General features: G+C 45.9%; 1 protein-coding gene across 1 annotated transcript in view; it reads right to left on the bottom strand.

Moving 5' to 3' along the window:
- The window catches only part of COL27A1 (collagen type XXVII alpha 1 chain), a 141,642-nt gene that overhangs the window by 87,379 nt on the left and 38,800 nt on the right, over positions 1-15,463 (bottom strand). The window contains exons 7-12 of the mRNA XM_041406960.1: positions 15,340-15,393; positions 10,394-10,438; positions 9,508-9,561; positions 7,102-7,146; positions 4,771-4,824; positions 3,530-3,574 (exon numbers count right to left, since the gene is read on the bottom strand). Of these exons, the coding sequence (XP_041262894.1) occupies positions 3,530-3,574; positions 4,771-4,824; positions 7,102-7,146; positions 9,508-9,561; positions 10,394-10,438; positions 15,340-15,393 (297 nt within the window). The remainder of the gene's footprint in view (positions 1-3,529; positions 3,575-4,770; positions 4,825-7,101; positions 7,147-9,507; positions 9,562-10,393; positions 10,439-15,339; positions 15,394-15,463) is intronic.

Genomic DNA, 15,463 nt, shown 5'->3' with positions numbered 1-15,463 from the left:
AGAGGGGAGGGACCCCACTGGGCTCAGTCCCATGCTGATCCCTGTGACTTCAAATCCATGTGCCTTTTTATGGCACCTCCTCCCTGAGACATGAGCTGTCATCCTCGGCACTTCCACGCTAAGCTGCAGCTGCTGAGCTCAAAGGAGAGCTCTCCAAAGACAGTGCTGTCCCTGGTTTGCACAGAGCTGGAAGAGCCAAGCAGCTTGTGTGACACTGTGTGTCATGGGGAGAAACCAGAACGATGAGCACAGAGACAGAAATATCTGCTTGTGGTGTCAATGGCTTGCTCGTGCTGCTGTTACCGAATCCTTCCAGCCCTGGGGAGGGTCTGATCCTGTGCTGTTTTGTGGACCCCTTGGGCCAGGGCTTTTCTTTCATGAGGTGTTTGCACCTCGAGGCTCTGAGCACAAGACCAGCAGCACCACCAGGTTCTTAGAAAAAAAAAAACTTAGAACCCTAAGTTTTGTTTAAATGACTTGTGAATAGACCTCAGATGAACCTCAAAATTACTAAGTATGTCTTTGAATTAAATTTCTCCTCCTTCTTTTCTATCGCTTCTAAAAGAATACTACTAACAAAACAGATTGTAAGCAAAAAATCATAGATAAAAAATAGCACAGCTGGTGCAGTTTGAGCACTCTATGTGAAAAAGAGAGATATAAGCACACATCAAAACCAAAGATGAACCAAAAAAAAGCTCAAAGCTCTTTGGTTATATTTCCTGAAGTTTTGCCTTTAAGTCTTTTCCTTTAGCAGAGCTTAAGAACTTCTGAAAATATTCCACTTCATTTGAAGTTTAATACAATCTGCATTGCAGACACTTCTGATTGTGGCTACCCATCTCCCACGGCACAAGAACAGCTTGGTGTTCCTTGAGCTAGTTCCATCTCCTACTCTTCCTATGAGTCATTTCCTACAGTGGCAGCACAGCTCCTTCCTAAAGATGAACCAGGACTGACATGTTGTCTCTGCATGGCAAGACACGCTATCAACAGCTTCCCTCACTCCTTCCCCACCACACCTGATGGGGTCTTGTTTTTATATATATATTTTTTTCCCAGCTGCTCAGCTGAACACCATAAAAATCTACAAAAAACACCATAAAAAGACATATTTTTCAGCCACTGCACTGGCAAGACTGAAGTTGTAAGCAGGGAGCTGCATCAGCTCCAGCCCCCCAGCCCACCTCTAAAACAGGCAGATCCAGAGATGTACAGACTCCTGTTACTTCAGCCTCCTTTGTGCACTGGGGTCCAACCATAGCTCTGCCCCCAGACCACCCCCAGCCCTCTCCTTCTCCAGGGCCCATATTTTGGGATGCACTGGCCTCCTGTATCGCTGATATTGGACAGGGAGAGGTGGAGTCAGCTGTTTCCACGACAGACTCACCATGTCCCTCACAGCTCTGCAAAACTTAACTTCCCTGGAAGGATTTCAAGCTCTGACTCATGTCCAGTTCCTCTATTTTAATCATTCCCTCTTACATCATTCTCAGAGGCCCACGGTGTCACATGCAACCTCCCCCAGCCCCCAGCCCCTCCTCGGCTGAGCACTGATCCACTGCCAGCTCTCATCCCAAACAAAGCTAGGTACAGAAATATGTGTGATACCAACCCCCTTCCTCCTCTCCAGAGCATTCACCAGCTCTGAAGGCAGCTAGTAAGGGCTTGCAAGAGCAATGACAACACGGAGACAGCAGAGGAACAGCAGCCACACCAGCAAATCTAAGGGAGCAGAGATGGGAGAGACCAGAGAAATCCCAGAAGGCTCACAAAAACCTCAAGGCAGCTGCGAGGCAGCAGTGGCCAGGAGATAAGTGTTGGGAAGAGAATCAGGTCAGCTGGTTTGTGCTTTCCATTTCTCCCAGAGACTTCCTGAGTAACTGTGGATGTCACTTAATCTTTCTGTTCACGCTCGGAAGTTCAAACCGTCAGCATCGGTCCATTCAAGATTTCCTATTAAACCTGATATCATAAAACAGGGATGGAGCCAGAGCTCTCTGAAGGAGCCAAGCAGAACAGAGGTGCTCACGCGTAGCCATTTAATCCCTTCCCTAGATCCCAGCCTAATTCCATGGCTGAGAGATTCCCTGCTGATCCCAGGGGAGCCCCTTGCTTGTAGCAGTGACCGCCAGACCGAAACCCTTGCCTGGAAGATTACAAATCCTGGCCAGCCAAGAGCTGGAAGGCTTTGAGCCTGCAGTGTGCTCTGTGCAGAGAGAGCAGAGAGCAGAGCCCTGCACCTAACGACAGTTGCTGTGTTTGTTTTGCCCTGGCCAGTGAGTCATGGTTACACCACGGGCTCTGCACTTATTCATCACAGAGGTTTCTGGTGCAACCAGCAGCTTGCAAAAGATCTGGTATAGATTTCCAGTATCCCTCCAAAAAAATCTGCTTGACTACTCCCCATCTCAGGCAAAGGACAGTTGGGATGGATGTGGCACTGCTGAGGTGTCTGCACTGCTGAGGTGCTTGCATGGCTTTTGCAGTGAGAACATCAGTGAACAGCAGCCAGTGGTGGGCGTGGGGCTCCTGGGAAGGACGTGCTCCAGCCAAGGGGGGCATGGGGAAAGCACTGGGTTTTTCCATGTGTGGGTGAGTGGACATTTTGCAAGAAGCCTGTGAGTGCAATGATGTCCAGAGGTCAGAGGAAACTCAGGCTAACATGAAGGACAAGGTGCAAAGGCTATGACATACAACAGAGCTCCAACATGCTTGAGCTCTCTGCTGACTCCTGGAGCAAAAAGCTTTATCCAGCTTCCTAAAGGAAGCGTACAGAACTGTTTGGAAGAAGGTTGATGGGTAAAGCCTTTCCTTTCTGTCCTTTCCCTGTTTCCTCTGCTCATTTCTGTATTTTTCCCACTTGCTCTTGCTTTTTACTAGAGTCAGCATAGTTTCCCTTGTTCTTCTACACAGCTCTCACAGTTGTCTTCAACCCTGCTTGCAAACGCCTCTTCCTCCTGGCCAAGCTCTCACATCTACCTGGTGTCTCCTTGCTCCTCAAACACATTTCCCCCAGTCTGTCGCACCACCAAGAACAAAAAGGTTTCTATACAAAACCACACTTGCATTACACAAACCAGGATGGGACAGGGGTTGGAGAAAGACACAGCAAGAAGAGAATAATGTGATAAAAGTGATAGAAGATGTGATAGAACTGGTGGGAGTGCAAAGCAGGAGATGGAACAGAGCCAGTACAGACACATGGGACAGTGCAATCATGGTTGGGAATTAAAAAGTGCATCTAGGGAAGTGATTGGCCAGAGGCAGGACAGGAGGGAAGATGTTGTAGAAGAAAATCTGAGAAGTGTAAGATCCAAGGGAGCAAGGGAAAAGAGCAATAATGCCTGTGAGTTGAGCAGAGCATGGAAGAAAGAGAGAGCGATATCTCTATCTTTGGTTTTCTTCCTGCTTGAGAAGACAGGTATGGAAAGGTTTGTTTGAAGATATGAAAAAATGCCAAAAGCCAAATGTCTTGTTTCCAGTTTCATTCAACAAGGTCTGCATAATAGACGAGGAAAAACTTTACCGGCCTACCCATCTTGCCCCTCTTCCCAGGAACTCCAGGGATCCCCTGCAAGGAAAAAACACAGAGAGAGAGAGAAAAAAAAAAAAAGTTCTGGTTGAGAAATCAAACAGCCAACCAACAATACAAAGCAAAATGAGAAGAGAAAGGAGAATGCAAAACAGGCTAATGACTGTGGCATTGTTTGGGAATCAAAATGTCAGCTACTTGCAGTCGGCTGTGAGAGCAGAAGACAATTAACCTTCACCCATTAACTACGGCCTCCCGAGGCCACGCGCAGGCAGCATCCCCGGCCTGGGCTGTGCTTAGCAGGAGCAGTCATTAAGCTACTGGTCTGGAACCAAATGAAGGCCACCGCTGAGGCACTCGCTGCAGAGCTCGTGTTTATGTTTCTTATTTAGTTATACAAGCATTAAATCAGCGTCGCCAGAGCGCAGGGCAGGCCCCTCCCAGGCAGGCACACTCCCACATGGTCCCGGGGCCTCTCTGGTTTCTGGAGCTTGCATTTGAGGGAGGAAAGGCTGGAATCAAGCAGGGTTCGTCCTCCAGGGATCTTTTTAGGAGCTCTTGTAGTGGGGAGAAGGGCGTCCTTGGATGGGAAGAGATCGGGCAGGTGGGAGTGGAGAGTGGAAAAGCAAGGGATGGCCTGTAAAGCTCTGAAAATTTGGGCTGGGGGAAGGCAGGATGAAAAGGATGGGAGGAAGGGAGGGCACAGCCACAGCTGCCCATTCACAGCCCCAGGCTTGTCTGCCCAACTCAATGCAACTGGAAATAAAGCCATTTTCAGAAAGCTCAGCACTGTCCCTTCCAAGAGCCAGGCTCTTTCCAAACATCACCAGTCAGGCACACAAAATGCTGAGGCAGCACGGCTGGGAAGTGATTCCTGTGGGAGCAGGGAATCTCCATGGACATCCTCCTCACCCTGCCCCACCTCACTAAGCTGAGCTGGCAAGGGTGGGAGGAAAGGCAGGTTTTTAAGTGAAGGAGAATATAGAAAAACTCTGCTGTAGTCAACAGCAAGGTCTGATGGCCCTGCCTGAAGCCTGGGTTCTCCTCAGCTGAACATCAGCATTATACAGGGACACAGGTCTTCATTCAGGGGTAGGAAGAGACTAAAGAAGGGATAGGTAAGCATTAGGCATGCTTGCCTCCTTCCTCAGGGAGCAGGGATAGAGAAGGTTACATCAGGCTCTGAAGAACTGCATTCAACCAACGCACCAAAGTTTTCTTCACAAAATACTCACTCGTTCTCCATCGGCTCCTGGTAGCCCAAATAATCCTGGGAGACCAATATACCCCTAAAGAAAAGAGGAAACAAGCAGTCAAATACGTTTCTCCATTAGCATGCAGTCAGTCTGTGCTTCCTGAAGAGCAGAGCAACCTCCAGCGCTGGTCAGTGGCAGCCGTGATGAAATAAACCTTGAGGCAAGTGTATATGCCCATGGACTGCATGGTGCTGGCTTCCACGATGTAGTCCAAGGGCACATACCCTCACACCAGGGATCAGGAGGACTCCAGGCAGGAAGAGGACAGCCAGAAGAAATCTTACCTGGACTGGCTCTAAGTGTACCTGAGGGAAATGGAGCTTGGTTGTAGGTTAGCAAAAGTGATGGCAAAAGTAATCCACAGACCTACACCTCCTTTTGTCTCTGTCTTTTCTTTTGACACTCATTTCCAACTGTCCTGTCATATCAAGCCTTTTCTGTTTGTCTTGTTTCACCTGGTGGTCACACACTGCAGCCCCTTCTGAGGCAAATCCCCGCTTTTCCTGGCACCAGTGCTGCCACCACCCTGCAGCGAGTCCTGGCTCTGCCAAAGCCTGTCCCTGCACCACCAGGACCTCGTGCAAACCTTCATCTCCCCAAGCACTGAAGGCCCTGCATGGGCTGGGAGAGGCTGAACCTGACATTCCAGGCTTGGGGGATTGACGTGAGCTCAACTTGCACATCCACACCGTGGGGGAGCCACCTTTGCACCAACACATTTCACATAAAACCTGCTGCTTCCACACTCATCAGAAACCTTGTGTTTCCAGGTTTCTCCGTGGCCTTGGGGCCCTGCTGAGAGAAGACACGCTGCATAAAACACAGCGTTTCCCTTCCCTTGCCACAATGGCAGCCTTGTGTTTAATCCCTTTGCTCAGCAGCCTGGACAAAGTCACCTTGTGTGCTGGGCCTCTGCAAAGGCCCGACTGGTGCCAAGCATGCCGAACCCGGAGGAAGTGAATTTCAGCAGGGAGCCCCCTCCGCGGCACCTCGCTGTTACAGGAGCCAAGTGCTAACACTGCTTTTCTCTCATCTTTCTTTCTCCATCCTTGCTAAATCTCTGTCTGCCAACCCCACCAAACCTTTTCACCAGTCCATCGCTCCCTGTGGGTTGTGTTTCCTTTAGGGACAACACCTAGCTGGGAAATAATGCTTCATTAAAGTGATCCTGTCTGCCTTTGCCTCCTGAATCCTAAAAGAAACCACGTAACTCCCAAACTTTTCCTGGAGAAGGAAAAAGTAGAGGTGGAGGATGAAGAAGAGTCCAGAGCTGGCTCCTTAAGCCACAAAATGCACTTATCTTACCTTAGCACCCAAATCTGATTTACTGTGTTTAACTAAGAAAGGGTTTCCTTGGGTATTTATAAATATTCTAGTCCTCACCACTCAGGGGTGCAAAACAGAGAATAACATCAAAATCTTACATTCTGCACATCTACCTCCTGATAATTACACAAGGTCCTGGTTAGAGCAGTGAAGAGATGCCCCAGGGAAAACTTTAGCCCTTGCAGAAGTGGGGTGAGTCTCAGATTTTCCTCTCTCCTGCAGGAACTGAACTTGCCCTCTCCCTTCCCAGCTCAGGAATACTGCTAGCTATAGGGTCAGCATTTGTTTATTCCTTGCAGTTTTCCTAGTGATGAAAGCCAGCTGCTTGAATTTACTGCATATAGAGAAAGTATCACGTGTTAGAGAAATGGGGATTTATTGGCTTAGAGTCGCATTGTGAATTTATAATTGCAGGAAAAGAACAAAATGTGATTAACAAGAGCCTTAAGTAGTAATAAAAAAGAATCCTATGCAGTGAGAATAAAACCCCAGCAATTATTTTTGGTGAGCAAAACCAGACAGGATGGAGATATTGTTTGTATTTGCACATGGCTTCAAGATGCTGGCTTGCTGTGGTTCATAATGATATAAACCACTCCCAAACCAGGCCTGTACCCAAATGAGCCCCTACTCAGTGTGGTTAAAGTCTGCTGAACCACACTGATTGAAACTAAAGAGGCCTTTGGGACATGGGGCTTGCAGGCTTTGATACCAATTTGTAAGCCATTCTTTCCTCTCCTGCAATGTGAGCTCTGAAGGGGCTGACTTTATCATCAGCACTACTGGGGGGCTTTGATCAAGGTACATTCCATGTTTAATTAAAAAAACTTAACAGTGCTTCAGTAAATAAGTGGCGCACGGTTCAAATCCCCCAAACCCAACAAATTAAAGCAACCAGCTTCAGAACTGCAAAATCAAGCCTAAAGTTTCTTGAGAAGTCTTTGATAAAAACAAGCCGAGAAAAGGCAAATAAAGGTTGCTTACCCGAGTGCCTTTTGGGCCAGATTCCCCTATGGGGCCAGGTAAACCCTAGAACAGAAGGGAAAAAACAAAGACAAATGTGGACAAGCTTTAACATAAAATAAGGAGCAGTGCCAACCCCCCAAGCACCATCCCTGCATGGTTCTGCTTTAAGGTTTTGCTTTCAGCATCCAAGGAGTATCAACAAAGGAGAAAAAAAAGACCAAATAATACAAATAACAGATCTGCCATTGTTGGGGAGCTGGGATTCGGCAGAACCTGAGACTGCTGCACACAGTGAGCCTTCCCTGGGGCTGAAGTCGAGATTTCTGATGATAAAGACCACAAGGGCTGAGGCAGTGGGGTGCCCAGAGGTTGTGTTACACTTGGGATGTGAGGCACAGCGATGCTCTGTGCTGAACAGTTCTCCACTCATCCTCCTGCCTGAGCAAACACATGCATAGCAAATGTATTCCAACAACTGCTGAGGGAACACTGTGCAATGAGAAGTTTCTACAGCCCAGAAAGTCACTTAGCAATGCAGGTACTGTGATATTTCTAACCCTTTACAGCATCAGCTCTGGAAAGAATTTAACACTAATTCCCCGTTCTAATTCTATGCCTAATGCTGCTCACTCAAAATACTGCAAAGAAGAAAAGTGCAAAAATGCAAAATAAATTTTCATGTTTATTGCCTTCTAGCAAGTTTCCAGATCAATTTTTTTTTCAAGTTCCAAATCTTGACTGGATTTTTTCTGGGGGAAGGAAAAAAAAAGGCTAAGTCCATATTTTCTTCAGCTGGCAGCAGTGCAGGCTCAGCCTGGGATGTCAAAGTTGGGCTGTGCTCTTTCCTGGCTCCTGCATCGTTGCCAAAGATTTCAGGCATCAGGGTGAAGTTACAATCCTGCCTGTGATGCACGAACCAAACCCGAGCCAAGCACTCTCTCCCATGGCTGCAGAGCCAGCACAGCTGACAGGAGCAACAAGTAGTAAAATCTCTGTAAAGTAAACAGCCCTGATGCAGGATACACATAGCATTCAGATAGGCTGAAAAAAGCTGCCTTGAAAAAATAAAAAAGTCACTTTCCTGACCCAAACCACGTTTTTAAGAAGGCAGATTTGTTCTTTGAATGTCAAGGCACAGATTTCATCCTGCTTATCTGATTGGCTGAATTGCTGAACAGCATTCATTAACCTTGTATGTCCAAAATCTCTTGGACCTCCTCTTATTAGTCATCTAACACACATTCACACCTAGGAGACTCTCTGGCATGCTCAGCTCTAAGAGCCTTTCAGAGTATGAATGGAGCATTTAGTCAGGTGCATAAAGCTCCCATCCAGTTCTGCCATCTGCACTCTCCAGTGTGCTAAGCAAGGTATCTGCTTAATTATCAATTTAAAATGGGTCATGCATTATTGACAGTCTGAAGTAGAGAGATGCATACTTGTTCTGCAAGTCTAGTTCACATTTAATCCAATAAACTACACATCTGCATAAAAAAATTCACATCCAAACTCATGATGGGTCTGAAAGACTCAGGACAGAGCATTTGGGATCTTTGACATCTGCCTGGTCTCTAGGCTTACAGATAAACGTGGCTGAATCCAGCATTAAATGTGTCCATTTTAGAAAACCCTGACAAACTCACTTCACCACAAAATGTTATAGGGCTGGATGTTCTGCCCTCCAAGATACTTGATTTTTTAGGGTCTTACTCTTTAGGTTCTTAGGTTTTTGGGGTCTCCTCTTTCCTTTACACTAGTCAGCACCTTACATCAGTAGGACAGCAAAGTGGCCAGTCTTGATCCATTACCCCATGCACACTCCTTCATTCCTAAAGGTGCCTTTGTGTAATTTTTTTCAGCATGAGAACAATGACTTGACTGTCTTTCATTATCTTTTTCTTTTTTGCAGCTGCAAATGTGATTTTTATATATATATTTACAGTTCATGCATAACATTATGTGTGTAGACATAGGTTTATGCCAGTGCATTTTACTAATGGGAGTTCATTTAAATCTCCTCCTCCAATAATAAATACACCTTTTTCCATTCTAGGTTTTTAACTTGTACAACATTAGATGCAAAATTTGCCTAGAAAAGAAGGGCTATCATCTTTCATGTGTCTTTCTGTATTCTGCTGTTCTCATTTTCCCCTGTTGCTTTACTGAAGAAAAATCTGCCATAATTTGCTGTAGAAATTCAGGTTTTATCTATAATAGCCACAAAATAGTTTCTAACATTTCAGAGTTGAAAGACTGTGTTATTGCTACAACATCTTGAGGAAGGAAAAAGGAGAATATTCAGAGATCAAATATTCAAATATACCAACATTTTCTAGAGGACTGCACTGTCCTTAGTGGGACATGTCTTTAGCTACCTGCACACCCAAATCCCTACTCTGCACAGCACAATGAGATTTACTGCACCTGCCTGCCAGGATAACCTTTGGCACCTGGACTTCCAGCTGGTCCTCGTTCACCCTTTGGAGAGAAAAAAAGAAAAAGCACAAAAAGTCAGGTGAATGTCTCACATGTGAAGTGTTTTTAGCTGAATCATTGTGGAGTGGATCAACCTGATGCACATTTATCGCGAGGAAAACAATATTAAGGGTAGATAATGAAGTTAATTAATGAGGAGGGAAAACATAGGGAAGCCAAGTCAACAGGATCCATGCACTGAGCAAGTGCTGCTGTTTCTCCTTCTCCCTTCATTTGGGGAAAAGCAGCAGAGAATCTGGAACAAGGACACTAAGAGAAGGTGTAAGGCTGCATCTATATCTGGCATATGGAACAGTTTTGCTGGTGGGAAAGCATTGCCAAAATTCTACAAAACTAAATGGATTCATGTATAATATTCTTTAACATCATTGCTAACAGGGCCTGCTATTCATTGCCTTTTTTTTTTTTTTTTTTTTTTTTTTTTTTTTTTTTTTTTTACTGCATTGCAAACATCTAACTTAACCAAATAGAGAGGGGGAAGAAAGGGGGAGGGAGGGATGGGCTTTGGGAAGGGAATCACATATGCTCAACACAGTGTGGTTAGTAAAGTCCAGGTGAAATTAATGTAAAAAGACAAATAAAGGGGTAGGGTGGTGAGCTGGTTTTTCTTTCCCCAAGTAAACTTAGTAAGAATTAGAAATTAGATGTAGCAACTCCAAGGCAGTCTCCTCCCACCGTGCCGTGGATTCTGGGTCTGTGTGTGTGCCCAGCTGCCCTGGGAGGAGCAGCAGGCTGCACCAGAGCCAAACCAGCATCACAGCCAGCAAATCCATCCCTCCTCAAAGCTCCCCTGTTGGGAAGTGGGAAAACTCACCTGGTCTCCAGGGTGACCTAGTGGTCCAGGGTAGCCTTTATATCCCTGTCAAAATAGGATGGAAGAGATGAATACTGAGAAAAAAAAAAATAGTACAATAATCTGGGTTTGGTTTCTATTTCTCTTTGCAGGTGGGACTAAAGCTCTGAGGAGAAGCAGGATTTTAGAGAACATTACACAATAATGAAAACTTTTATCGAGCTGCTTAGTGCTTGCACCACCCAAATCTGCTGCTGTGCCCTGCTGTGGTCTGGGTGGTACATACTCCAGAAAGAATTGCTCCAGGAACACATTTGGAGTGGTCTCCACTCTCAGATTTATTTGTAATCTACACCTTGAGCAAGGCTGTCCTTAATCCTCAGGAAACCACAGAGTGAAATGCTGGCTTTGGGCACACTGGGGACTACAGCAACATGAGCCATTTGTGTTTCAGAGCTCTTGCTTTTGCTTTAGAGTTTGAAATGCCACAGGAAACACCAAAACAACCATTTACTGTCACAGGAACTTCAATTTTTCTACCTTGAACTTGTCTAACTTCCAGCTTTTCTAATCTAATTATTACAAGATCCAGAGCGCTTCATTATGAAGCTACCAAAATTGGTGAGCAAGCTGCCTCTCAACCTGCTCTCTCTGCTGAATTAATGAGTTTCTTAATCCACCTTACTTACTGGCACGTGTTTCAGGCTTCAAATCATTCTCACAGGTCTTTCATAATCCTACTGCAGTTTGTCAAGATTTCATTTTTTGGGGGGATGCAGACACTGGAGCAGGACAAGGGCAGCCTGTTTGACTGCAGACTGAGCACTGTGTGTCTTTTAAGGGAGTTTGCTTTCTCCCAGATTTACCTAGAGCACCCTTCAAACAGAGTGAATTCTTTATGTGATGGACTGTTCAGATTTTTTCCCTCTTCTTTATTATCTTGCTTCAGCTGTTTAAAACAAGCTTCCATTAAGAGAAGCAGATCAGGAGATTGAACTCAGTTACAGAGATGACTGTTTAGCTGGGCTAGCAGCAAGATTAAAAAAAAAGAGACCAGAAAATTTAACTTGAAACAAATGGGAGAGAAAAAAATAAACATGGAACAACCCTTGAACAAATACTGAAGAAATAACAAATTGCTTTCAAGAGTGGGTTACAACTGCTTGTACCTCAGTCCCTGCCACTCAGCCTGTCCTGGCCAGGGCTCCAGCACACCCCATCTGTCTGTGAAGCCCACAGGGAGTGTCCCTGCTCTGGAAGCCATCACCAGCCACAGGGGTGACCGAGCACTTGGCCTTTGGCTCCACTCAGCACACGAAGCTGGGACTGTTTCTGCTCCCAGGTCCACACCTCTGCTTAACAGCTTTTTTATTCTTCCCACGGGCTATTCCAGACCTGCAGCCTGAGCCTTTGCTGGCAGGGTGTGCAGTGCTCCCAGCCATGCTGGCCACTGCCCTCTCCCCTCTGCATTCCTCCTGCCTTGTTATTTCAGACAGTCTGGCCTGCAACGATGCTGATTCCCTTCTCACCACTGCTCTCCTGCTTGGCTTTGCTGATGTACCATTGCTCTGGACACAGCTGCACCTTCTGACCTGGCTGCCCTGAAAGCCCCTTGGTTGAACCACCTCGAGGGTCATTTCTGCAAATGCTGTGAGGACATTTCAGTCAGGGATTCCTCACTGGAAGAGCCTCAGCTGCTCTTGGAGTAGGACCAGCACACAGGATTCCCTGCCCCTCTCCAGGAATCTGCCCCATGAAATCCCCCCCTGCTCATTCTCTCTCTGGCTCCTTGACAGAGGCTCACAGAGAGGAGGGAGGATGCTCCACCCTGCTTGGGTGTCTGGCCTGAAGGTGAGAGCTTCCAACAGAAACATCCCTGAGTTCAGCATCCCCAGCCATTCCCTGAAATTTAGATTTCCATGGGGTTTTCTCCTGGGACCTCTGCCCAGTTCTTCCAGTCTGGAGCAGGTGCTGTCTTGTCTCTAGACAACTGGAAAACCAAGCTTAACAATATCTTACTTTTCCACTGATAAGAAATATGTGCCTGGCCTGGCTGCTCTGAACCATTGTGCTCCAGCTGGGTTTCTGCAGGATGGGTGTTTTGAGCCTGCAATGTCCACTCAAAGTAGGTGGTTGCATGATGGTCCCTTGAGATGCTCAAAGCACATCCTGAACTAAATTCTGCACCAATTCTGTAGTGGTAAGTGAATGGCAATTAGGTTAAATATGTTATGTTCCTAAATATGTAGGCACTGTTATGTGCTACTGTTATGTTCTATTAAATATCCTTCTCATTCTGGGCTCTGGAGAGTTTCAAACATGTATTTCCTCACAATATACCCCAGTTATTTCTCCCTCAGGTGAATTACAATGAAGGAAAACCAGAAAAGCTTGTGTATGTTAAAGCTGGCTGCAGTGTGAAAGTATTTACCTGCTAAAATCCTCTTCAAATAGCACTAAAATGACAGGGCAGAGGGTATGAAAACAACTGCATTTGCTCTTTTATCTGAACACTTCGTGATGATTACAGGGCACTCCACACAAAGGGCTGTGATTTAAAAAGGAAATTGCACTCCAGTGAAGGATTTACTCATCTGTGATGATATTTATAATCCACTCTCTCCTAGCCAAAGGGATCATCCTGCACTTTGGTAGGAAATGTGAAGAATTAAGGGGCCAGGGAATGAGACCTGCATACAGGATGTTTTGAGGCACTGACCACCTCCCAGCCCTGTCTTTGCTCTCTGACTCCAGTGAAGCTTTGCCTCCCTCACTGCTGCTGTTTTCTCCTCTGGAGCAATGATGCTGCTCTGCTGAGATCTGTCTCCAAGGCAGCTGTGGTCTGCAGCCCCAACCAAAAGCCAAAGCCCACAAATACCTCATAGGAACCAGAGGGGACATCCAAGTCCTGCCACCCTTCCTGGTCTGCAAAAGCACGTTTTGCTCTGTGTGGAGAGGATGAGAAACACACCTGCTGCTTCTAAGGCAGTTCCATGTACTCATAGATGTGTGGAGCTAAAACAGCTTCAGGGATCTCTGAGATCAGCCTGTCCAACCCTACAAGCCCAATCCAAGTCTGTCAGCATTCCCACGGCAGGCACCGAGGAGTGAGCCACACTGTCCAAAACCACATGGTTGTGGCTCCAGCTCATGCTGCTGAGACTGTGCTTTCATTTAGTGGGAAATGCATTTTGTTTCTCCTGGTGAAATATTTTACCCATTTGAAGGTTTCTACATGGTGTTCTCTGATCAAAGCCCTGAGAGCCCTTTTTGCAGCACCTCCATGGAGTGAGAGGAGGGATGTCCATTTCCAAGGCATTGCTGTTTTCCGGTAGCCAAGATATGTTGCCCACCCTCAGCCAAGCAGCAGTGTATTTTCACTGGGAGAATGCCAGCAGGCAACCCAGATTAAAAAAAAAAAAAAAAAAAAGATTTTTCCAAACATTTCTCCAACAGCTGTAAATTTTTTCTTAATGCAAGATGCTAATAAAAGCCAGGTTACACCAAACCCACTGCCAGACGAGTGCTACTGGGAGGTGTTTTTAAGCTGCACCAAAGGAAAAATTTCAACATCCAACTTGCTCATTACTTGAAGAAACAGAAGCATATCCCTGCCTTTACCCTGTCCTGTGGGAGTTAAGATCAGATGTGAAGGCCATGTGCTGGACTTGGGAATGTTTGTTCAATCTCCTATTCCTTCTCTGCTTTTTCCACTATGAGAGCTTGCACTCCTGACATTGCATTTTGCTGATCGTAACCACAAGGTTTTGTTTTATGAGCTGTTATACCAGGAAAATGGTATTCTTTGCACCCTATTAGTTAGAACTTGTTTGTGACAGCAAAAGATCTGTAATTAATCACTCAATTGCTCCTACTCCACACAGCACCCCAAGCATGACCAGCCTTGGAGTAGAAAAATAAACTCAGCCCCTCCTCTTGGCGATTTGGTTCTCGTATAAAGCATACAACAAATAATAGTGGAGAGGGAGGGCTCCTGTCAGCCTCCTCCACACCTTCTTTCTCTCCTTGGAGTCTTAAAACATACCAGAGGAGGTGTTTGTGTGCAGCTAATTGACCTGAGCAACACTGTATGGTCAATGGCTCATTGACTGATGAAGTGATGGAAACAAGATGCTAATTTTAACTGTTCAGGTTAGCTGTGGCAATATTGGCTTGCTGGGAGGGGTGTCGTGGCCACTGAGCCCCACTCAAACAGCTCCCTGCAACAGGTCCAGCTTCCAAAAAAAGAAACCAACTTATCAACACAGCCTGGAATGGAAACTCAGCTGAAATGTCTTTGATAAATGAAAGATCTGAGCTCCAGGTATGGGTGGCTCAGGTACTGCTGTGCAGGCTTGAATGCATGGATAGAAACACACCCTGCTGCCTCAGGAAAACAGGGATGGATCTTGTGTTTTATCCCTACATACCCTTTTCTAGGCATATATGTGTTTCTAATGTTAGCAGTGTTGAAGCATCAATATGGAAGCAAATAAAGCAAAACCTGACCAGTGCTGACAGTCTCCAAGCAAAATAAAGAGGGAAGGAACACAGATATGTTTTTGAAATGTGCTTCACCAGGACAGACAGCTGTGGTTTCTTTGGAATGCCAGCACTGTTCTGAATCCATGCTTTGAGTGTTGCTGTTGGTTGGAGATCCCTTTAGATAATGCACTGGCTGCACCAGGCCTAAACTGAGCTGGCTGAGGAACACACAGTGTCAGGGTGCAGAGGGATGAGGAATACAAAGAAGGAGCAAAATTCTGTACCCAGAATTTCATTTCAAACTCTTACATAGTCTTCAGGCAGTTGCTTCAGCCTATCTCCCTAGGTTATACACCTACTACACAGGCATAAGGCTCTTTGGGTGGATACTGGGACTTTTAATTAAATCTTTCAGGCAGAGTGTAGAAGAAAATTTTAAAATAAAATTACTGATCTGATTCACTAGAAAAGAACACTCTTACCTTTCTACCAGGTGGTCCAGGGAACCCAGTTAAACCAGGTAAGCCCACATCTCCCTGTAGGAGGCAAGCAAGTTCAATTAGTTTTCAGCAACATTTTCCCTATGCCTACTGCAGTTACCACAAT

The sequence above is a fragment of the Onychostruthus taczanowskii genome, unplaced genomic scaffold (assembly GCF_017590055.1).
Source record: "Onychostruthus taczanowskii isolate IOZ18803 unplaced genomic scaffold, ASM1759005v1 scaffold25, whole genome shotgun sequence".
Classification (NCBI taxonomy): Eukaryota; Metazoa; Chordata; class Aves; order Passeriformes; family Passeridae; genus Onychostruthus; species Onychostruthus taczanowskii.
Note: the sequence above shows the minus strand (reverse complement) of the source record. Positions and strands in the feature narration are given on the sequence as shown.